The following is a 22,809-nucleotide window of genomic DNA, read 5'->3' on the forward strand; positions in this document are numbered from 1 at the left end:
AAAGGCGCCTCTAAATTAAATGTATTATTATTATTATTATAAAAAACGACAGTGTTACCCCTTATGTTTCTTTTTATAAAAAACGACAGTGTTCCCCTTTATGTTTTTTTTGATGACGGCCCATAAAAAACGACAGTGTTACCCCTTATGTTTTTTTTGATGACGGCCGATAAAAAACGACAGTGTTACCCCTTATGTTTTTTTTGATGACGGCCGATAAAAAACGACAGTGTTACCCCTTGTGTTTTTTTTGATGACGGCCGATAAAAAACGACAGTGTTAGCCCTTGTGTTTTTTTTGATAAAAAACGACAGTGTTACCCCTTATGTTTTTTTTGATGACGGCCGATAAAAAACGACAGTGATACCCCTTATGTTTTTTTTGATGACGGCCGATAAAAAACGACAGTGTTACCCCTTATGTTTTTAATTGTACTATAATTGCCCAGCTAGGAGGAGCTGGGGATCGAACAACCAACCTTTCAGTTTCAAGACAACTGCTCGACCTCCTGAGCTAAGCCGCCCGATTTTTGATAATAAACGACAGTGTCAAATCTTATTATTTATTTGAAGACCAATAAAAAGGGGGCGTCAGGCCCTGCGGAGGAAGGAGATCTTCAGGGCGTCGGGGATGTCCAGCTGACCGGCGTGGAGCTCCGGGGGGGGCAGGTAGGGCAGCGTGACGGGGTACACGTGGCCCACGTCCATCACCAGCTGCGGAGGACGGCCGTCTGAGCGCCGCTTCAGGACGCTCTGTCAGAGCGGAGGAAGGCCGTTAATACGGAACGGCCATCTCCGACACCTCTACCACAACACCATGTTCACACTCACCACCACCACCACCATCTTCACACTCACCACCACCACCGACACCAACTCCAGCCCCACCACAACCACCATCTCCACCACCTCCACCAGGCCTCCTCGTATGTTATACAATGTACAATAATAATACAGACAGTAACCATTTATTACCAGAACGGAGCGTATGAAATTCAGAGTGACTTTTTCTTCGAGGTCGCTTTGTGGCGTGTAGAGTTTGAGGATCTTCAGGATCTGTTGGGCAAAAATAAAAGCTTTCTCAGAGAGAGCGAGAGAGAGAGAGAGAGAGAGAGAGAGAGAGAGAGAGAGAGAGAGAGAGAGAGAGAGAGAGAGAGAGAGAGAGAGAGAGAGAGAGAGGAGAGAGAGAGAGAGAGAGAGAGAGAGAGGAGAGGAGAGAGAGGGAGGTAGAGAGAGAGGGAGGTAGAGAGAGAGAGAGGGAGAGGGAGAGGGAGAGAGAGGGCAAGTGAGAGAGCAGCAGACACACACACAGAGATCGAAAGAGAGGAAGAACAAGGGAGCCACCTGCTGGCTGGATAGTACATTGCAGGTCTCGACCAGCGCCTCTGCGTCCGCCTCTGTCTTCTTCCCGACTTGCAGCAGCTGAGCCGCCTGGATGAGCGGCTCCAGCTCCGCCACAGCGCCCCCTGCCTGCAGGTTGTGGCTCCGCAGCCACTCCTCCAACACACTGATGTTATATCTTAAGCAGAGGGGAAGGACACGTACAACTTATAATACTGCTTCGGGGATGGAGGGATGTCTTTTATTAGAATTGGGTTTCATCTGCGGCTACGTTTACCAAACTAGGATTTATTTCAGACTTTTTCTGACAGCAGTAAGATTAGAGGATATACGGACACCAATATACTAATACAAAAACACAAGAATCAACTGTACAACTGTCTCGCGCCCTTTGTTGATTATTTCACTCCGTCCTTGCGTTTCTCTTTCTTTAACAATTACTCCATTTAATTGTTGTCCCCTGTCCCTCATCAACACTCCTCTCCTAGTGTATTAAGTCAGCGGGTTTCCCCTCTCCTGTGTGTGTGTGTGTGCGTGTGTGCGTCGTACCGTATCTGGAGGCCGCGCCTCCAGCAGCAGAGGTCGTTCCTCAGCAGGAGGCTGTTGAGCGCGGCGGCGGCGATGACGTAGGTCAGCTGGCGGAAGGCCTGCTCCGTCAGGGCCGGGGGTGCGGCCTGCCGGCTGAGGGCCCCGTGGAGGGCCCCCAGCTCCCGCAGCACCGCCGCCACGGTGGGGGGGTCCCGGGGCTCCGAGGAGCCCGCCCGCCGGCGGGACGCGGGGGGTCGGCCGCCGGTCCCCGTCAGCCCCGCGATGGCCTCGCTCTCCAGCATGGCCGGGACTGGGGGGGAGGGGGGAGGGGGAAGGGGAGGGGAGGGGAGGAGGAGGGGAGGGGAGGAGAGAGGAGGAGAGAGGATGGGAGGAGGAAGGGAGAGGGAGGAGGAGAGAGGAGGAGGGGGAGGAGGAAGGGAGAGGGAGGAGGAGAGAGGAGGAGGGGGAGGAGGAGGGGGGAGGAGGGGGAGGAGGAAGGGAGAGGGAGGAGGAGAGGGGAGGGAGCGGGAGGAGGAGAGTGGAGGGAGGAGCAGGAGGGAGGAGGGGGAGGGTGGAGCAGTAGGAGGGAGGAGGAGGGAGGAAGGGAGAGGGAGGAGGAAGGGAGAGGGAGGAGGAGGGGGGAGGAGGGGGAGGAGGAAGGGAGAGGGAGGAGGAGAGGGGAGGGAGTAGGGGGAGGGGGGAGCAGGAGGAGGGGAGGAGGCAGGAGGAGGGAGAAGGGGGGAGGGAGGAGGGGAGGGAGATGAGAAGAGGTGACGTCAATATCATTGTTATCGTGGTATCATACCTTTTTAATTTGACCATTTTAATTTACAGGAGTACCCCCTGCAGTACCCCAAAGTACCCCTAGGGGTACGCGTACCCCCATTCGAGGACCACTTCTGTAGGGGGGCTAAACGCGGCGAAACGCAGTACCTATGATGGGGTGGAGGCGGGCCTGGGTGAGGGACAGCAGCTGCTGGTAGGCCTGGATGCAGAGGCTGCTCAGGGCGTGGCTCACGTCAGAGAGGTCAGAGGTCAGGGGTGCCCGCCCCTCTGAGCCTGGGGTCCCCGCCTGGGGGTCACAGAGAAAGGAATAGGAATAAGGAACTTAAAGGTCCCCTATTAAACCACCAGGTGTGAGTGTGATTAGCCGTTACAGGCCGTTTTGGAAATCTGCCTCTTCTGACATCACAAGTGGGCGTGTCCACCTAGATGTGTGCTGGATAGATCAGTCTACCAGGCTACCCAGTGGACTGAAGCACACACTGCTCATCTGTCCGTCATACATCTAGGTGGACACGCCTATATGTATGTCAGCGCTTGTAATGTCAGAAGATTTTCAACTTTAAATTGATCTGTGTTGTTCGACTTTTTTGTTCGACTTTTTTTTGTTTGTGTTTTGTTACCTATTTCTTCGTTTTGGGCCGGGTTTTGAAATGCAGATGCTGAACTATAATATTTTAAAAACAAACCTTTTTGGGTGAATGTTGCATCAGCAGATCATTCAGCAGGCAGGCGTTTTTCAGCCACAGAGCGGTCATATTGACATCACTGGAGTGCTTCTGTAGACAATAAGCAGACAGATTTAAAATGACTTCCAGCAATAACAATAATAATGTGTCGTGAGTGCACTTAATTACATTGCATGGCACTGTATTATTTCACATTCAACACAGGGCTTTTTGCACTGCTTTGATTTACTCTTCTAGGTCAGCCAGCCCACAATTCTGAAGATGTTTTTTAAGGTCAATAAAGTTGTAATATGGTTTGGAAATAAGAATGCATCATGGGATTTTCATTTTTTTTTATATGTTTTTATTTTTTACCCTAGAACCTTGGCTCGGTTGGTGTTAATACCCCAGGACCCTGTGTCGGTTGGTGTTAGTACCCCAGGACCCTGTGTCGGTTGGGGTTAGTACCCCAGGACCCTGGGTCGGTTGGTGTTAATACCCCAGGACCCTGTGTCGGTTGGTGTTAGTTCCCCAGGACCCTGTGTCGGTTGGTGTTGGTTCCCTAGCTACCCTAGCGGTTGGTGTTAATACCCCAGGACCCTGTGTCGGTTGGTGTTAATACCCCAGGACCCTGTGTCGGTTGGTGTTGGTTCCCTAGCTACCCTAGCGGTTGGTGTTAGTACCCCAGGACCCTGTGTCGGTTGGTGTTAGTACCCCAGGACCCTGTGTCGGTTGGTGTTAGTTCCCCAGGACCCTGTGTCGGTTGGTGTTAATACCCCAGGACCCTGTGTCGGTTGGTGTTAGTTCCCTAGCTACCCTAGCGGTTGGTGTTAGTACCCCAGGACCCTGTGTCGGTTGGTGTTGATTCCCTAGCCCCCCTAGCGGTTGGTGTTGTTGCCGTACGTTACCTTCAGCGCTGCCTTCATGGCGGTGACGGCGTTGCTGCAGAAGGAGCGTGTGCGGTCGTGGTCTCCGCCGCGGTCGGTGTGACGCACGCACAGGAACAACACGCGGGCCGGCAGCCCGGCCGGGAGGGACAGAGCGCTGTCAACGCGCACGTCTGAGGATCACGCACACGCGCACATAGAACCCACACGTGTGTGCGCACACACACACACACACCCACACACACACACACAAACACACATGTACATGCATAAATATAAACATGCAGACACACATGGAGACACACACATGGACGCTTGTGTGTGCACACACACATGCATACAGGTGCGTACACACACACAAACACACTTGTGCACACACACACACACACACACACACACACACACACACACACACACATACATGTACATGCACAAATACACACTTGCACATGCAGACACGCACATGCACACACACACGGTCACAAAAGGCAAACAGATTAATGTATAAACATGATCGTTGAAGTAGCAGTAGCTTAGAAATATATGGTCATGCTTATAAAGCAAGCCAAAATCTGCCAAATCCTACTATACTCCGTCCAGCTGCCTTAAACCAATAGCATGAGCCGATGAGCCGCATAATCAATATGAGTTGTGTGTTTTCTTTTCCATCCCCGAAACGGGGGCCCCGGGGGGGAGAGGGAAGGCTTCTTTAATGAGGCAAACAGCGTCTGCCGACTTGCCAGTACTTTTCCGTATTGGATTGGGGGATATTGACGGGAGCAGAGTTTTACTGGAGCTCAGACGAGTGACGAGGCAGACGGATCGTAAACAGAGATGAGTGGGGCCAGTGCCTCTCTCTCCTCCCCCCAGTGTCTCACTCTCTACAATACTCTGTTGCACTGTGTTGTACTCTGTTGCACTGTGTTGTACTCTGTTGCACTGTGTTGTACTCTGTTGTACTGTGTTGTACTCTGTTGCACTGTGTTGTACTCTGTTGTACTGTGTTGTACTCTGTTGTACTGTGTTGTACTCTGTTGTACTGTGTTGTACTGTGTTGTACTCTGTTGTACTCTGTTGTACTGTGTTGTACTCTGTTGTACTGTGTTGTACTCTGTTGTACTGTGTTGTACTCTGTTGTACTGTGTTGCACTGTGTTGTACTCTGTTGTACTCTGTTGTACTGTGTTGTACTCGGTTGTACTGTGTTGTACTCTGTTGTACTGTGTTGTACTTTTGTACTGTGTTGTACTCTGTTGTACTGTGTTGTACTGTGTTGTACTGTGTTGTACTATGTTGTACTCTGTTGTACTGTGTTGTACTCTGTTGTACTCTGTTGTACTGTGTTGTACTCGGTTGTACTGTGTTGTACTCTGTTGTACTGTGTTGTACCTTTGTACTGTGTTGTACTTTTGTACTGTGTTGTACTCTGTTGTACTGTGTTGTACTGTGTTGTACTGTGTTGTACTATGTTGTACTGTGTTGTACTATGTTGTACTGTGTTGTACTTTTGTACTGTTGTACTGTGTTGTGCTATGTTGTACTGCGTTGTGCTATGTTGTACTGTGTTGTACTTTGTTGTACTGTGTTGTACTGCTGTGGTGTTGTGTGTAGTGTTGTTGTTTTTTTCAGATGTATACTTGTATGGTTTACTGTGCCGTTATGGACTGGACGGGGGAGATGGACAGGGTCGGGGACGGAGAGAGAGAGGGGAGGTGGACAGAGAGAGAGGGAGGTGGAGAGAGAGAGGGGGGGAGAGAGAGAGAGGGGGGAGAGAGAGAGAGGGGGGAGGTGGAGAGAGAGAGGGGGGGAGGTGGAGAGAGAGAGGGGGGGAGAGAGAGAGAGGGGGGGAGGTGGACAGAGAGAGGGAGGAGTGGACAGAGAGAGGGGGGGAGTGGACAGAGAGAGGGGGGGAGTGGACAGAGAGAGGGGGGGAGGTGGACAGAGAGAGGGGGGGAGTGGACAGAGAGAGGGGGGGGAGGTGGACAGAGAGAGGGAGGGAGGTGGAGACAGAGAGAGGGAGGAGTGGACAGAGAGAGGGAGGAGTGGACAGAGAGAGGGACAGGGCAGGGAGCGGGTTCAGCCACCCAGCCGGCAGCTCTAGAGACTCTGTTGAGCAGAGCTCTCCTTATGGTTAACCGGCCAGCACCCCATCACAGACTAATGGTGTTTAGTCTGTGTGTATGAATGGAAAGAATGGCCCCGATGGCACTCGTGACCATCCCTGGAACGAGGGATCCCCACTCTGCATTCCTTCTCAAGATTTCTTCCTTGCTAATTAAGTTCGTATTTTCTTGCCCTCTTGGGGCTAGGGTCAGGGGGTTGTCATGCATATACGGCCAGTAAAGCCCTCTGAGACTGTACCTCTGATTAAGGGCTATACAATTAAAATTGGAATTAAATTGAATTAAATTGAATTGAAGTGGCAGATTGCTGACCATGTGATCATCCAGCGAGTGTCCAACCCCGACTGTACCTGTGATGAGGTTCTTGATGAGCTTGGCCTCCTCTCGCTTCCGAACCTCCAGGAGGCCTCGCGGGTCCTGGGGCTTGGGTTGGGTCGCAGGGGGCCCGGGGACCTCTAAAGGGGCCAAAGGGGTGCCGGCTGGACAGCAGACATCAGGACGCAGCCAACCACACAGAAGCAGAGCAGAGAGAAAACCACACGCATGTAATCCTATTCTTATATGATAAGATTTTGGTTATTATGCAAAATAAATGTTCATAATTTACTCCCATGGCAAATTATGGCTTTAGGTAAAATCGTCATGTACTATAAACATGAACAATATTTCCTTTACTGAATCCAAACATGAGAACATAATTAAACAAAAATATGGGAACATATAAGACTTGGTTGTGAAGTGTAAACTGTGTGGAAGGGGGTTGACTGTACATTGCTTTGCTTTATGGACGTACGTATCACGGGCCATATCGTACCGGTTTGTGCTAACAGTCTTCTCAGGGTGACTGTGGCTCGAAGCTCCTTCAGTTCCCTCCTTAGTCTCACACACTCCAGCTCCCGAACCTCCAACATCTCAAGTACATCCTGTAGACACGCAGAGGGAGAGAGGGAGAGAGGGAGAGAGGGAGGGAGAGAGAGGGGGAGAGGGAGAGAGGGAGAAAGGCAGAGAGAGGGGGAGAGGGAGAGAGGGAGAGAGGCAGAGAGGGAGAGAGGCAGTGAGGGGGAGAGAGGGAGAGAGGGAGAAAGAGAGAGAGGCAGAGAGAGGTAGAGAGAGCCCATTAAAACCGAAAGCGACCACTCTCTGTGTTTATCTGAAGTGCATCTGTGGATCAATCCGCAGTAATGGATCCAAAATGGACCCACAATTTCCAACACAAACAATAGCTGATGGCTCCAAGGAAGACTGCTTGAGACGGCTTTGTTTAGTTAATGCAGAGAAGGAAGTCTTCTTCTCATCATCATCTTCCTCCTCAGCCTCATTCTCATCCTCATCAGCATGGTGGAATAATTATACAATAATAAGTAATACATGGTCTGAACCGTCCGACTCCCCCCCACACATTATGTGTGAGTGTTCGTGCTCGTACCTCCTGCTGTGCAGTGGCGGGACGGCCACTCGGAGGCCTGCCAGCCAGCGTCCTGGCAGCCTGCAGCTCCTCCTCCAACTGCCTGCATTGGCTGCTCAGCTGCACCTCCAGGAACCTGACCGCACACAGACACACAAACACAGACAAGCTCACCAACACGGCCCCGAAGAGCTCAGAGCACGGCACGGCACGGCAAGGCTGGCGCCGCCGCCGCCGCCGCCGCCGCCAGAGCGGGCGTCTTTCCTTCAGGACGTCGGGAGGAGCATCTTGAACCATCGACTGACTTGTTGGCGACCCGCACGGCGTCGTAGGCGTGTCCCAGGTCCTCGCCGCTCATCTGTGTGGTGGAGGCTTTGGCCACGCCCATCCTCTCCATCAGAGGGTCCTGAACGTACCAACGTAAGCGTCACCTGACCTGCCCCGCTATCGGATGTACAGAAACATCCCATAATGTCTCTACTATACGTATTTACAGAAACATCCCATAATGTCTCTACTATACGTATTCACAGAAACATCTCTTAATGTCTCTACTATACGTATTCACAGAAACATCCCATAATGTCCCTATTATAGGTACAGAAACATCAAATAATGTCTTTACTCTACGTATTTACAGAACCATCCCATAATGTATCTACCATTCGTATTTACAGAACCATCCCATAATGTCTCTACTATACGTATTCACAGAAACATCCCATAATGTCTTTACTCTACGTATTTACAAAACCATCCCATAATGTATCTACCATTCGTATTTACAGAAACATCCCATAATGTATCTACCATTCGTATTTACAGAAACATCCCATAATATCTCTACCATTCGTATTTACAGAACCATCCCATAATATCTATTATACATATTTACAGAAACATCCCATAATGTCTCTACAATTCGTATTCTCAGAACCATCCCATAATGTCTCTACCATTCGTATTTACAGAACCATCCCATAATGTCCCCTCCCACTGATGGTTTTCTAGTGCCCCCCCTAACCAGTACCAGCAGAGCTTGTACTTTTATCTGTCCAATACTTTTATCTCCGCGGTTCTCCGCGCCACACCCACCATGAGCCAACGGGGGCCCCAGGCTGGGGGCCCCCGGTCCGGGACGGGTTCTGGGGGTCCTGGGGACCCGGGGGTTCCGGAGACACTGACCCTGTCGACCGCCTCGGGGAACGCCCCCCCGGACGGGAGGGAGAAGGGGGAGAGAGGGGGGAGGCCGGGGGAGGCGGGCCCGGGGGAGGCGGGCCCCGGGGAGAGGGGCTCCGAGCCCAGGCTCTGGATGGAGTCCGTCCGTCTGTGGCCCTGGGCGCGCTGCCATGGCAACCAGCGGGGATGGAGCGAGGTTGTTATGGTTAGCATATTATATTCAAGGAAAACAAATATAGTCAGGGTGTTTATATCAAAGATTATAATCCAAATAATAATTAATAATGATAAAAAGTAATCCAAAAAGTAATCCAGAAAGTAATCCACAAAAAGTAATCCAAAAACTCCTATTCCTAAAAAATGGTCTAAAACAAAATTCCTAAAAACATGATCCGTACCTTGCGTACCAAAAGCCTTTTGACATGTTTTTGGCTTCAAACCTACTTTAGTATAAATGTAACATGTGAAATGTGGTTCATGTTTGTTAGTGACCTGTTCACACTTAGTTTCCATAGTTTGTTTCGTTTTAGTTAACAATAATAACCTTTGGATAGAGGAGAGAGGAATGATCCCAATGGTCAAGCTGCCATGAGAAGTGTGTGTAGTTTGTGAGTGATGTGCACGTGTGAGTGATGTGCACATGTGAGTCTCGTGCATGTGAGTCTCGTGCCCGTTTGAATGAGGTGCACGTGTGGGTCTAGTGCACGTGTGAGTGACGTGCACGTGTGAGTGAGGTGCACGTGTGAGTCTCGTGCACGTGTGAGTCTCGTGCACGAGTTCGTGAGGTTCACACTAAAAGACGTGCACGTGTGAGTCAGGTGCACGTGTGAGTGAGGTGCACGTGTGAGTCTCGTGCACGTGTGAGTCTCGTGCACGAGTTCGTGAGGTTCACACTAAAAGACGTGCACGTGTGAGTCAGGTGCACGTGTGAGTCTGGTGCAGGTGTGAGTGAGGTCCCGGGTGAAGGACGTGCGCGTCTACCTCGGTGAGCTGGCTCATCTCCCGGAGGTTGTCGTATCTCTGCTCCAGGCGGGTGAACTCCCGCAGCTGACCCTGGTACTTCCTGCGCTCCTCCTCAAGCTCCGCCCTCAGCTCCGCCCCCGACCGGGATACAGCCTGCCGTACGCACTCTGCACACAAACGCACGCACACGCAGACGCACACACGCACAAACACACAATCAGACACACACACACGCAATCACAAAGGTGCACACAAAGACACACACAGACACACACACACACAGGTGCATGCACATAGACACACACACACAGACACACACACTCGCAGATATGCACATAAACACACACATACACACACAAACAAACACAAACATGATACAGAAATGTTATTACAAATACATAGAAACGACAAATTTGTGTGCAGAACATTATGATATAAACGATCTGATCCTGTTGTTTCTACACCGTCTTGTGTTTGCTGCAGCTCCTGTAGGCAGGACGAGAGCTCCTCCTTCTCTCTCAGCAGGAGGTCCCTCTCCGACAGCAGGGCCTGCCTGTCCTGGACGGGACGTGAGGAGAACGTGAGGAGGGAGTCAGAGTAGAGCCGCAGCCGTCAGGGAAATGAAGGAACCACCAGCAGCCAAACATAGTCCCGCTTCACACCAATCGTGTCAAGGTGGTTTCGTTTAGTTAATAGCCTCCCATATTTAGACGCAATGAATTCACACAGCTACTTGTTCAAGCATTCGATTTATCAAAGATTATGCAAAAAAATGAACGTCATTTTATTGGCTTTTTGAGTCTTTATGTAGCAGACAGTGAGGACAGACAGGAAAGAGGAAAGAGGAGAAGAGGGGGAATGACACGCAGCACAGGACCTCGGGTCGGAACCCCAACCCGGGTCACAGAAGACCCAGCACCAGGGTGAGCCCCCGGGACGCCCCACAACCCCCCCCCGGACCCTGCGTGGCCGTACCTGGGTGAGTCTGAGCGTCTCCTGGGCCGCCCTCTCCTCGGCCCGCCTCCTCTCCTCTAGCTCCGCCTCCGGGGCGGCGGGCGGGGCTCGGGCCGCCTCCTCCTCCCCCCTCTGTCTCTCCAGCCTCCGGACGTCCCGCTGGAGGCCCGCCAGCCCGGCTGCGTGGGCGACCCGCTCACAGAGCAGGGTCTCCCTGAGGGAGGCGCTGTCTCGGGCCTGGGGCGCGCACACGCACACGCACACACACACACACACACACACATAGACACATACACACACACACAGATACATACAGACACACACACATAGATACAAGTGGCCTGGGTCACAAACACACACATAGATACAATATGCTGGGTCACACACACACACACACACACACACACACACACACACACACACACACACACACACACACACACACACACACACACACACACACACACACACACACACACACACACAGATACCAGTGGCCTAGGCCACACCTCCCCCCCCTACTCCCCTCCATCCCCTCCCTCCCCCCCCCTCCTCCCTCCCCTCCCCTCTCCCCCCCCTCACCTCCCTCCTCCTCCTCCTCCCACCTCCTCCCTCCCCCCCCCCCCTCTCACCTCCTGGTCGGCCCTGAGCTGCAGCTGCATCAGCTTCACCTCCATCCCTTTGTTCAGCTGCCGGACCTTCTCCACCGTCCGCGCCTCCGCCTTCAGCGCCGTGAGGCGGCGGTGTGCGGCGCGGCGCCGGGCGCAGCACTGGGCCAGCACCACGGCGCGGCGCACGCGCCCGTACGCACGCCGCGCCAGCCAGCCGCGCACCGCCGCCTGCAGCCGCACCGCCGCGCGCTCTGCCCGCGCCTGCAGGGGTCGAAGGTCGCACAGAGTCAGGGGTCGAGGGGTCGAAGGTGAGAGAGAGAGAGAGAGAGTGAGCGAGAGGGTATGAGTGAGTGCGTGCGTGCGTGCGTGCCTGCCTGCCTGCCTGCCTGCCTGCGTGCGTGCGTGCGTGCGTGCGTGCGTGCGTGCGTGCGTGCGTGCGTGCGTGCGTGCGTGCGTGCGTGCGTGCGTGCGTGCGTGCGTGCGTGCGTGCGTGCGTGCGTGCGTGCGTGCGTGCGTGCGTGCGTGCGTGCGTGCGTGCGTGCGTGCGTGCGTGCGTGCGTGCGTGCGTGCGTGCGTGCGTGCGTGCGTGCGTGCGTGCGTGCGTGCGTGCGTGCGTGCGTGCGTGCGTGCGTGCGTGCGTGCGTGCGTGCGTGCGTGCGTGCGTGCGTGCGTGCGTGCGTGCGTGCGTGCGTGCGTGCGTGCGTGCGTGCGTGCGTGCGTGCGCTCTGACCTCCCTGTGCCGTCGCCGTGCCAACATGCCGTGCGTGAAGGCCTGGACGGTGAGCGCCGCGCGGCCGATGGTCAGGTACAGCCGGCGCACGGCCACCATGCGGTACGTCTTCTGCACCACCAGGGCGGCCCGCGTGTAGCGCAGCGTCAGGGCCAGCCTGGGGGGACGCGACCGGGGAGGGGGGCCGGTGTCAGGACGTAGAACACTGTTGTACGACCTGGCACTGTGAAATAGTACTGAGCATTGTGTAGCATCTTATCATCTACATTTATCAAGCTCAATCATTTGAGATGAGTGTGAAAAACAATGATGTCCTCATACTCATCCCTCCCCCTCCCCCTCCCCCTCTCTCTCTCTCCCCCTCTCCCCCTCTCCCCCTCTCTCTCTCCCTCTCTCTCTCTCTCTCTCTCTCTCTCTCTCTCTCTCTCTCTCTCTCTCCCCCCCCCCCCCTCCCTCTCTCTCCCTCCCTCCCTCCCTCCCTCCCTCCCTACCTCCTGCCCAGCGCCCCCCTGCAGTGCCTCTGCAGGGTGGCGGCCGCCCAGCGGACGCGGCCGTAGCGCCGGCGGGCCAGCCAGCCCCGGGCGCGGCGCTGGACCTCCACCGCGGCCCCCCGGAGCCTCTCCGCCCGCAGCCGCTCCATCACGGCCACCTGCCCCGCCCGGAGGAACACCTTGGTCCGGCCGAAGCGGTACCGCTCCGGGTCGGGGAGGAGCCGGGGCAGGGCGCGCCGGCACGCCGCCTGGACCGGCTCCTGGTCTCGGGGGGGGGCGGCCCCCCGCAGCAGCACGCGGTAGCGCTGGAAGAAGTCCCCGTACGTCCACCTGGAGCAGCGGGAGGTCAGACGGGAATATTAACCGAGGGAGACGTCCGTGAAGACGCTTCAGTCTCCTGTAGGGACTGTAGCGTCTGAGACGTGCTGTCACTTAAGGCCCAAGCCCATTTCTACCCCTTACCCCTTCCCCTTACCCCTCAGAGGTCTTAACACAACCTGAGTAGGTGGTTGAGTTTGAGTACAATCCCGGACTCAGACAAGGATCGGAACAAATTTGCATCTAATAAGATTCCTAAAGAAATTAAATGAAAGGTTTACATTCACATTCAGGGCATTTAACAGACGCTTTTATCCGAAGTGACCCGACAATAAGTACGTTTGTCAGAAGAAAGAGAAACAACAATATATATCGCTGTCAGTACTGTAAGGATGTTCATAGAACCAAGTGCCAAACACTAACCGTTGTTGGGTTAACCCCTTCCCCCGTCTCCCACCCAAGGAGAGCGCTCTAAAGCTCTGAAGTAAAGCCCAGGGTGGGGGCCGGCTGAGGCTGCCCAGGTGTGTGCTACCTGGAGGGGAAACCGGCCGCGCTGATGCGGACCGTCTCCAGAACCCCGCACGCCCGGAGCTGCTGCACCGTCCGCCTGGGGTCAAACCTAGCGACACACACACACACACACAGGCACACACACACATACACACACACACACACACACAGGCATGCATGCACACACACAAAAACACACACACACACAGGCACGCACACAAACAGGCATGCATGCACACAGACACACACACATACACACACAGGCATACACACACACACGCACAGGTACGTACACACACAGGCACAGGCACGCATACATACACACACGCACACACACACACACAGACAACCCACACACACAGGCTCGCACACACACACACGCACACAGACAGGCACACACACACAGGTACAGGCACGCATGAAAACACACACACACACACACCCAAACATACACACACACACACACACACACACACATGCAACATTGAGCAAAGGGGGGAGGGAGATATTCCGCTCGTGGCTTATGGTTCAGATCCAATGACAGGAGCCGGGGGCTGGAGGTCGTACAGGAAGGGCTCCTTCAGGTCGTTGGGCTTGATGCAGCGGACGTAGTGAGGGGTGGTGCTGTTCAGCGTGCCCATGAGCTGCTGCAGCGACTGGCGGAACTACAGGGCCCCACAACACAAAGAACACACACACACACACACACACACACACACACACACACACACACACACACACACACACACACACAGATACAGGGTTAAAGGGGAGGCCAGCGGTTAGGGTGTTGGACTCCAGCCATATGGTTCTTGGTTCGAACCCCGATGTCCGCCGTCTACCTTGAGCAAGGCCCCGCCCCACTCTACATGCTTATTAACATAAAAAGGATTTGCTTTAAGTGGCTATAGAACAGTGGTTCTCAAACTTTTGCTACTAGTGTAGTGCAAGATAGAGTAGCCCCTTCACGCCACAGCTTTCAGAATTGAAACTTGCTCTGGTTTATTATTCAATTTTTAATTTTCTGTGTGCCCCCTGCAGTACTCCAGGGTACCCCTAGGGGCACACGTACCCCCATTTGGGAACCACTGCTTTAAAAAACACAAACCCTACTATTGACAAAGTCACGGCTGAGTCGGTGACGGATGGGGGGCGGGGGGGGGGACGTGTTTTACTCCGAGGCTGATGGAGATGAAGATATCTTTACCTGAAATCCCACGGTCAGTTTGTGCTCCTTGTGGCTCCTCCTCCCTGATCGAAGGCTCCCATTGGTCGGAGAGGAGGAAGTCCCGCCTGCCACGGCCTCACAGTCCCCCGGGGCAGGTTGCTGGAAGAGCTCGGCCACCAGCTCTGACTGGCAGGAAAACAGCACAACAGAACCCCCCCCCCAACTGTTACCCCCCAGGGGCTGAAATAACAGCCGTTGTAGCGGCAGGGAGACCCGAACACACATGAATGCAAAATGTCACGCACACACAAATACAAATACAGACCAGGGATTAGAAATGAGAGGAAGTACCTGACTCGCTCTGAGGATATTGATAGGCTCCTCAAACACGGTGTCTCTGTTCTTCTCCAGGAAGCCACCGCACTCATATTGAACCTGACATTTGAATACACATAAATGTATTGAACGATAAAAACTCATCCATTACTTACCGTAGATGATTTGAGCCACATGTGATTATTTTTGACTTTTTCTGATTTTCATCTCAGAATTTTGACTTTAAAATAAGAACTCTGAAATCAAGTCAGAAAGTTAAAAAAAAAATCACATTTTGCCTGATTTTCTTCTGTAATTTCTCCATTAGATCGAGAGCACAAAGCCACCGTTGATCTCACTCTGTGGACGGGACTTACTTCATCGGCGAAGTGCAGGAGGATGAAGGCGCTGTTGGAGAGCCGAGGCTTACTGAAGTACGGGTGAGGGTTGGAGCAGTAGTGCTGGTCGTACAGCTTCATCGCCCAGTTCTCATCGGAGCCCTTTGGCATCTAGATGGAAGACACAGGATTCAGGCATCCATGTCAACCAAAGAGGGTGGTCTACAGTCAACCACAGGTTTCAGGGAACCTGTGTGTGTGTATGTGTGTGTGTGTGTGTGTGTGTGTGTGTGTGTGTGTGTGTGTGTGTGTGTGTGTGTGTGTGTGTGTGTGTGTGTGTGTGTGTGTGTGTGTGTGTGTGTTTGTGTGTGTATCCTAGTAAGGAGCGCTGACCCTGCCCTCCTCATCCAACAGGTCCAGCAGTCCCAGGTGTCCCTCGATCAGGTCGATGCAGGGCTGGTTGTCGCTGAACTCTATCCTGCTCCAGGCCAGCTCCTCCCGGACGTACTCTTCCTGCTCCAGCTGGAACACATGCTGCACGCCACAAAGGACCGGACGACAGAGGTGATGGGGACCAGTTAGTTACACATCCATACTTCCATGATGAGTCTATTTTAGATTGGAATTGAAACTTACAAACGTGAATTTTTGTAATTGACGTTTGGCCAGTGATTAATGGCCATAAATTGTAGTTGTATGGCCATTAATCACTGTAACAGTCTCAAAGGGCAATATTGATGAACCCCCCTTTGGCCCAGAGGGCAAGAAAAAACTCCCTTAATCAACAAGGAAGAAATCTTGAGGAGGAACGCAGAGTGGGGGATCCCTCCTTCCAGGGATGACCAGGAGTGCAGTGGGTGCTATAATTGACATACATTCATACAGACATCCATACATTCACCCCTACCAATGAGGAAACCCCGATGACCCCTCACCACTCCCGAGCGGTCCCCACCTACCCGGTTGAACTGCTGCTGCAGCTTCTCGTTGGCGTAGTTTATACAGAACTGCTCAAAGCTGTTTCGGTCAAAGGTCTCAAACCTGCCAGGGGAGACGTTGTCGTCACCAAAAAAGTATGAATCAGGCCCCCCCCCCCACCAGCATGACCCCCAGCGGTGTGAAGCCAGCCGCCGGACCCCCCCCCCCCGCTCACCCGTAGATATCCAGCACCCCGATGAAGGACTTGGGCCGGCGGCGGGGGGCGTGCAGGGCGGCGTTGAGCCGGTGCACCGTCCAGGTGAAGAGTTGGCCGTAGATGTGCTTGGCCAGGGCGTCCCGGGCCTCCAGGGCTCGCTGACCGGCCATGGGCTTCACCAGCGTCTCTCCCCCAACGGCCAGCCGGCGGTGGCACAGCCAGTGAGCCATCTGGGGCCCGTCCACTCCTAACAGCATGGAGAAGACGGCCAGGGAACTGTCTGCTGGCTGGGATGCGGGGGGGGGGGGGACGGGGGGGGGGGGGACGGACAGAGAGAGGGAGTGAGAGGGAGGACTGAGCTGACGGGTGGTCAGGGAGCGGTTGGCTTCCAGGAGAGCAAAAGACCGGAGTCCTCACGTCGATGTAACTGCGATCGCCCCCTCTGCCGCTGGCCTGGATGTCGACGTTCCCCAAGTGCAGCACAGCTGACAGGATGGTGAAGAGCTCCATCTGCTGGTGGGGCGGCACCCCTGCAGGTTCAACACAGGGGGCATTGTATTCTCATGGTCAACTCAGGTTCCATGTTTGTTCGTGTTTTTTCTTTGCTGAATTAATATTATCAATTGCTGCATAGTAGAACCAGCTTTTTAGTCTTTTGGGGTATTTCTGTTTGAGTGTGAGTCCGAGTGTGTGTGTGTGTGTGTGTGTGTGTGTGTGTGTGTGTGTGTGTGTGTGTGTCTGTGTGTGTCTGTGTGTGTGTGTGTGTGTGTGTGTGTGTGTGTGTGTGCGTGCGTGCGTGCGTGCGTGCGTGCGTGTTTGTGTGCGTGCGTGCGTGCGTGTTTGTGTGTGTTTGTGGAGCACCACACCAAGGACGGTGAAGGCCTTGCGGGTGCGCTCCAGGTCTGCCTTGTCATCGTTCCCCGGTATCTCCACGTCTCCTCCCGGGTTGGTGTAGCGGAACTGCTCTGCAGAGTCTGCAGAAGGGTCACAAACATACAACACATTCACAATCATAAATATACCCAGTCTTCCTGCTGTGAGAAATGACACTCAATGACGTGCGCTTGGAGTGAAAAGTCACGGAGACCACATTGTTGGACCAAATATCAAATTATCAGCTACAAGTGACACGAATCCTTTCCGAGCAGTGTGTGGATTATGGAATTGTTTCAAGTCAAACAGTGAGCCAAGAGATCAATGTGCGGTGTCACATCTGATCCATATCTGGTCTTTGTCCAGAAGACCGCGATATGAACAGCCCGGCGATGAAGATGGGATCAGGGTTAGATAATTATTAATTATTAATTTATTTTAAACATTTATTTTTGAATGTTTTATTGTTTTTATTGAAGAGTGAGTACGACAGCAAGGCATGGGACATCGAGGGGAAGACATGCAGAAAAGGACCACGCGGGCAGGAATCGAACCCCGGTCGCTACAGTTAAGGAGTGGGCCTTAATGGTGCGCAGTCCACCCTGTGAATCACCGGGGCGCCACAAGGCCCTGGTTCTAAGAGGGATCTCACCGAGTCTAAGAGCTCTCATCTCGGGCAGCGCCCGGGAGGCACACAGCTGGTAGAAGACGTGGTAGTTCCTCTCCGACGGAGCCTGCGGAGAACAACACAGTCTGATTGGGCTCTGGGGCGGCAGTTAGCTCAGGAGGTAGAGCGGGTTGGCTGGTGACCGCAAGGTCGCCGGTTCGATCCCCGGAGCCTCCCAGCTAGAGTGTCGAGGTGTCCCTGAGCGAGACGCCTCACCCTGACTGCTCCCGACGAGCTGGCTGTCGCCGTGGTCGGCGTGTGAATGTGTGCGTGATTAAGTGAACGTTGGGCAATATTGTGAAGCACTTTGAGTGGCCACTGGTTATAACCATATATAAATGCAGTCCATTTATTGTAGTTGTGTTGTACACTGAAGAGAGTGAAGGTTAAAGACGTGCTGACCTCCACCTTATGGTGTCTGGTGAGTGCTGTTCTATGAACCGTTCGGCCGGAGGCTCACCTGGAACACCACCCTGGACTTCTCCAACAGGTAGGTCCGCATGTTGGCCCCGAACATCTCCCCCGTCACCCCGAAGCCGATCTCGATGTATTTTCCGAATCGGCTGCTGTTGTCGTTGCGAGTGGTTTTAGCGTTTCCAATCGACTGGCGGGGGAACAAGCAGGACTTCAGTAACGCTCTGAGGATCAGTGAACAATTGAACCATGACCGAATGAGAGGGACTAATCAATCTGTCCATCCGTCCATCCATTGAGGCATCGATCGATCCATTCATTGTTTAATAATTTTTTTGGTGATTTTGCTGATGCTTTTCCAAAGCGCCTTACATCCATTCATTCACACACCGACGGCGGAGTCAACCCCACAGGGCGACAGCCAGCTCATCGGGAGCAGTCAGAATGAGGTGCCTTGCTCAGGGACACCTCGACACTCAGCTAGGAGGAGCCGGGGATCGAACTAGCAAACCTTCCGGTTACCAGTCAACCCGCTCCACCGCCTGAGTTACTGCCACTACTCCTGCCCCATTCATGCATGTTTGGTTATTGTGTTTGGTCATCCGTTCATTCATCCACATCTTCATTCATTCATCCATCATTCATTCATTCAGGCTGGTCCCGTGAGCCTTGGTGCGATCACCCCGCCCCCTGCCCCACCTCCATGATGGGGTTGGAGGCCAGCACCCTCTCCTCGACGCTGGTCTGCTCCGAGGCCCCCCCCACCACGGCCAGGTAGCGCATGGTGAACTTGGCGGAGACGGTTTTCCCCGACCCCGACTCCCCGCTGATGATGATGGACTGGTTCTCCTCCTCCCTGGAGGAAGAGGAAGGACACACACGACGGCACAGGCTCAGAGGCGGGCCGGTTGCGTGCCTCTGCGTGTGACGCCTCACAAGATGGCTTCATGTTTGCTTGGAGCTTTAACCCATCTTCTCCCAAACCAAGGGAAGGCAAGATTATTTATTTTTACATATAAAAACATTAAAAGGACAATCTTTAAAGATCATGAAAATCGGAATTGTCAAAAACACAGAAAAAGAAAGAAGATATATTTAAGATGGTAGAATAATATAATAAAATAAATGTTTCGATGTTTAGAGATTTAAAATAACACACTTCGAGGCAGGCCTCCCATGTCCGAAAAGTCCAAACCACAGATTGGTTAACAGGAGTTCGACTGGGTTGACACTTATAGTGCGACCCCCGACCTCTGACCTGGTCATGGTGCGGTAGGCCTCCTCGGCCACGGAGAAGATGTGGGGCTCCATGTCGGTCATGTCCTGGCCGCTGTACGCGTCGATCACCTCCTTGCCGTACACAGGCAGCTGGTCGTAGGGGTTGATGGCGACCAGCACGATCCCTGAGCAGTGACGGCATCAACGGGAGAATTCAGGCAAAAAAAGAAGACGTTTTTTTAATGAAAAAAAGATCCATTCCCTTAGAAACATGTAGAAACATGCACACGAGTATTTCTTCCTTTTTCTGAAACTACACCAGAAACTGTTATACCGGTTGGTGCACGTACATATTTAAACATTCTCTCAGCTGCGTGTTGTGAGGGTGAATTTACATTCGGTGCATTTAGCAGATTTCTTTATCCAAAGCGACTTACAATAAGTACATTTGTCAGAAGAAGGAGAAACAATATATCGCTGTCGGTACAGTAAGGATGTTCATGGAACCAAGTGCCAAGCACAAACAATCGCTAGGTTAACCCATTCCCCGTATACAACAAATATAGCTAGGATAAGATATTACACAATGCTATTTTTAAGTGCAAGGACGTACAGCATACAATAAATGCTTACATTAAGCTCCAGAATTTGAAGTTTATCAGTTCATCAATCGTAGTTGATGGGTAAAATGCCCACACAGTGTTCCCAACCCTATAAAGTCTGAACGATGGCCGGAGGACTGTGGTTCCCGTCCTTTACGATCAAGTTATGGACGTCTCTCTTTAGTGAACCTTAAACCAAACATATATGGGACTATAAAGGAGACATTAAAAGCTCCTTAAAAGCAGTAGCATGCACACACACACACACACACACACACACACACACACACACACACACACACACACACACACACACACACACACACACACACACACACACACACACACACACACACACACACACACACACACACACACACAAGCTGCCTGCTAGGATTTGCCTAAAATCTTCAGCTCCCTCCTCCCTCCTTTTTATCATCACCATCATCATCATCATCATCATCATCATCATCCTTATCATCCTCAAAGCATCTTAATTTAAAGTTCTTAATATCTCTGTGTGTAGATATCTTTGATAACAGTCTTGTGTTACTTCTTTGTTCCATATTTTGTTCACATTTTGCCCATACGGTGTTGCTTCATGTCTTTTAACCCCCCACCTCACCCAAGTCACCTCCTTGAATGCACAGATACACTCTTCAGAGTGAAAGCCCCCTGCCTCGGCCCCCTGCCTCGGCCCCCTGCCTCGGCCCCCTCACCGCAGTAGGTGTAGATGCTGCTGTAGTCCAGAAAGCGGACGCGGAGGTTGTGCAGCACGGCGGGCTCGTGGAGGAAGCTGAGGGCGGTGAGGTCGTTGGCCCCCTCCAGGATGGCGGGGTTCCCCAGGAGAGGGAGCTCGCTGGGGGCCGCGGCCGGCAGGCGGGCCTCCTGGGGACAGAGGGGCGCTCTGAGGGCCTCGGGGATGGGAGATGTTCTGAGGGGCTTTCTCTACTTTATCCACCCAACAAGTGTAGTCGAGTCAAGAGACAAAAACTCTCGACTCTCGAAAAGAGAATTGTGTGAGAAGGGTGTAAACACAGCATGAATAAAAGAGAAGAATATTAAAATGGCCGACGTCTAAGAGTAGTTAAATCACAACTCTATCAGTCTCTCTGATACCCTTTTACCCCATGGGCTATATCTGCGCGAGGACAAGAAATAGAATGATCCTTTATGCCCGTGGAGGCTTAAATTTTGAAACCAGAGAACCTTGTTGTATTGTGTGTGTGTGTGTGTGTGTGTGTGTGTGTGTGTGTGTGTGTGTGTGTGTGTGTGTGTGTGTGTGTGTGTGTGTGTGTGGTTTCGAGCGTTTGTGTTCGAGTGTGTGCGTGTTCGAGCATGAGCTTGTGCGTGCGTTTGAACGTGTGTGCACGTCGTGTGTGCGTGTGTTTGAGGGTGTGTGCGTGTGTGTGTCTTACCCTGCCATCATTCAACAGCAGCAGCAGGTGTTGGTCCTCGGCTCTGTAGGTCAACAGGATCTGGGCTGAGACCCAGACAGCGTCCGGGTCGTGGATCCACACTGTCGCGCCCTAAGAGCAGAGCGCACACACACACACACACACACACACACACACACACACACACACAGATACATTTAAAACCCCTTTGATTTACTGAAACCAGAACACATCAGGTTTAGCTGTAGATGGAGGAAACCATGTTCCATAACACATAACTGTTATTAACTTAATAACATTGATAAAGTTGTATCTATAACACTGTCGTTTTCTCTCAGACACTCTCTGGATGAATGTTCTAAAATACCACCGACCTCACCAAGGCCACGTTTGTCCCTCCTCAGCACATAAGGCCTTTACAGTGGGTTAAAAATTAACACCGGTCATCTGTCTGTGCTTTCGGATGTGCTTGAGTAATTATTACTTTCTCCTTCTACCCATTCATTCAAATTGAAGGGGTAGTATTTTTACAAAATACACATCACAATAGGCTACCCTTATTTAGCTTTTGTAGGATTCTGCCAGTAGGAGTTTGAAACCATATCAAATTATGCAAAAATTTAAATGTATTACAAAAAGAGAAAAATCATAAAACGTTTATAATCATAACCCTGTAGCATTGTCATTCTTCAACTAGACCATGTGGAACACTGTTATATTTCAATAAATGATTACTTTTCGGCACATTGAAGCACACATAAATACTTGCAAATCCATCATTAGTGCGCAACGCGTCACACAGTAATTGGTTTTGACAGTGAATGCCGGCTTACCTTGGTATATAACTCGACCGTGGCCATCTCAAAGAGCTTTGTTGAGGTTCAGGAGACATGAACAGCAGCTTACCATCAATGAGGTCAACGGGATCGCAACGGTTCCTAAATGGATATTACCGCTGGTTTCCTCCCTGCTCTGACATCTGCAGAAGAGACAGCTGATGTCTCACTGTGAGTGCTGGTGGACTTTGTCCGGGCCAGAGAGCCAGCGGAGCTGAGGACTACCAGGTTAACTGTTAACCCATGTAAGGATGCGGCACCAACATGGGGGGGGGGGGGTTAAGAAACTGCTTAGAGGAGCTGGAACTTTATGCAAGCATCAGCTGAAACAGCTTGCACTGAGGTAGCTCATAATAT

At 52.4% G+C, this 22,809-nt stretch overlaps 1 protein-coding gene across 1 annotated transcript; it reads right to left on the reverse strand.

Annotated features, from left to right (window-relative positions):
• Nucleotides 1–590: 590 nt before the first annotated feature.
• si:dkey-110c1.10 (unconventional myosin-Va) lies at nucleotides 591–22,681 on the reverse strand. Its single transcript, XM_056603311.1, has 35 exons — nucleotides 22,450–22,681; nucleotides 21,638–21,748; nucleotides 20,939–21,107; nucleotides 19,658–19,802; nucleotides 19,099–19,255; nucleotides 18,446–18,589; nucleotides 17,971–18,052; nucleotides 17,312–17,419; nucleotides 16,863–16,975; nucleotides 16,464–16,732; nucleotides 16,270–16,351; nucleotides 15,704–15,844; nucleotides 15,350–15,481; nucleotides 15,009–15,092; nucleotides 14,697–14,843; nucleotides 14,057–14,154; nucleotides 13,512–13,598; nucleotides 12,662–12,991; nucleotides 12,171–12,327; nucleotides 11,462–11,701; nucleotides 10,851–11,066; nucleotides 10,340–10,433; nucleotides 9,894–10,042; nucleotides 8,829–9,077; nucleotides 8,039–8,139; nucleotides 7,755–7,869; nucleotides 7,099–7,251; nucleotides 6,679–6,751; nucleotides 4,228–4,379; nucleotides 3,341–3,430; nucleotides 2,802–2,940; nucleotides 1,890–2,178; nucleotides 1,344–1,518; nucleotides 975–1,055; nucleotides 591–752 (listed from the first exon to the last, which is right to left on the reverse strand). The coding sequence occupies exons 1-35, from the start codon at nucleotides 22,474–22,476 to the stop codon at nucleotides 591–593; spliced, it is 5,061 nt and encodes a 1,686-aa protein (XP_056459286.1). The 5' UTR covers nucleotides 22,477–22,681.
• Nucleotides 22,682–22,809: the final 128 nt, after the last annotated feature.

Source organism: Gadus chalcogrammus, chromosome 12, assembly GCF_026213295.1.
Source record: "Gadus chalcogrammus isolate NIFS_2021 chromosome 12, NIFS_Gcha_1.0, whole genome shotgun sequence".
NCBI lineage: Eukaryota > Metazoa > Chordata > Actinopteri > Gadiformes > Gadidae > Gadus > Gadus chalcogrammus.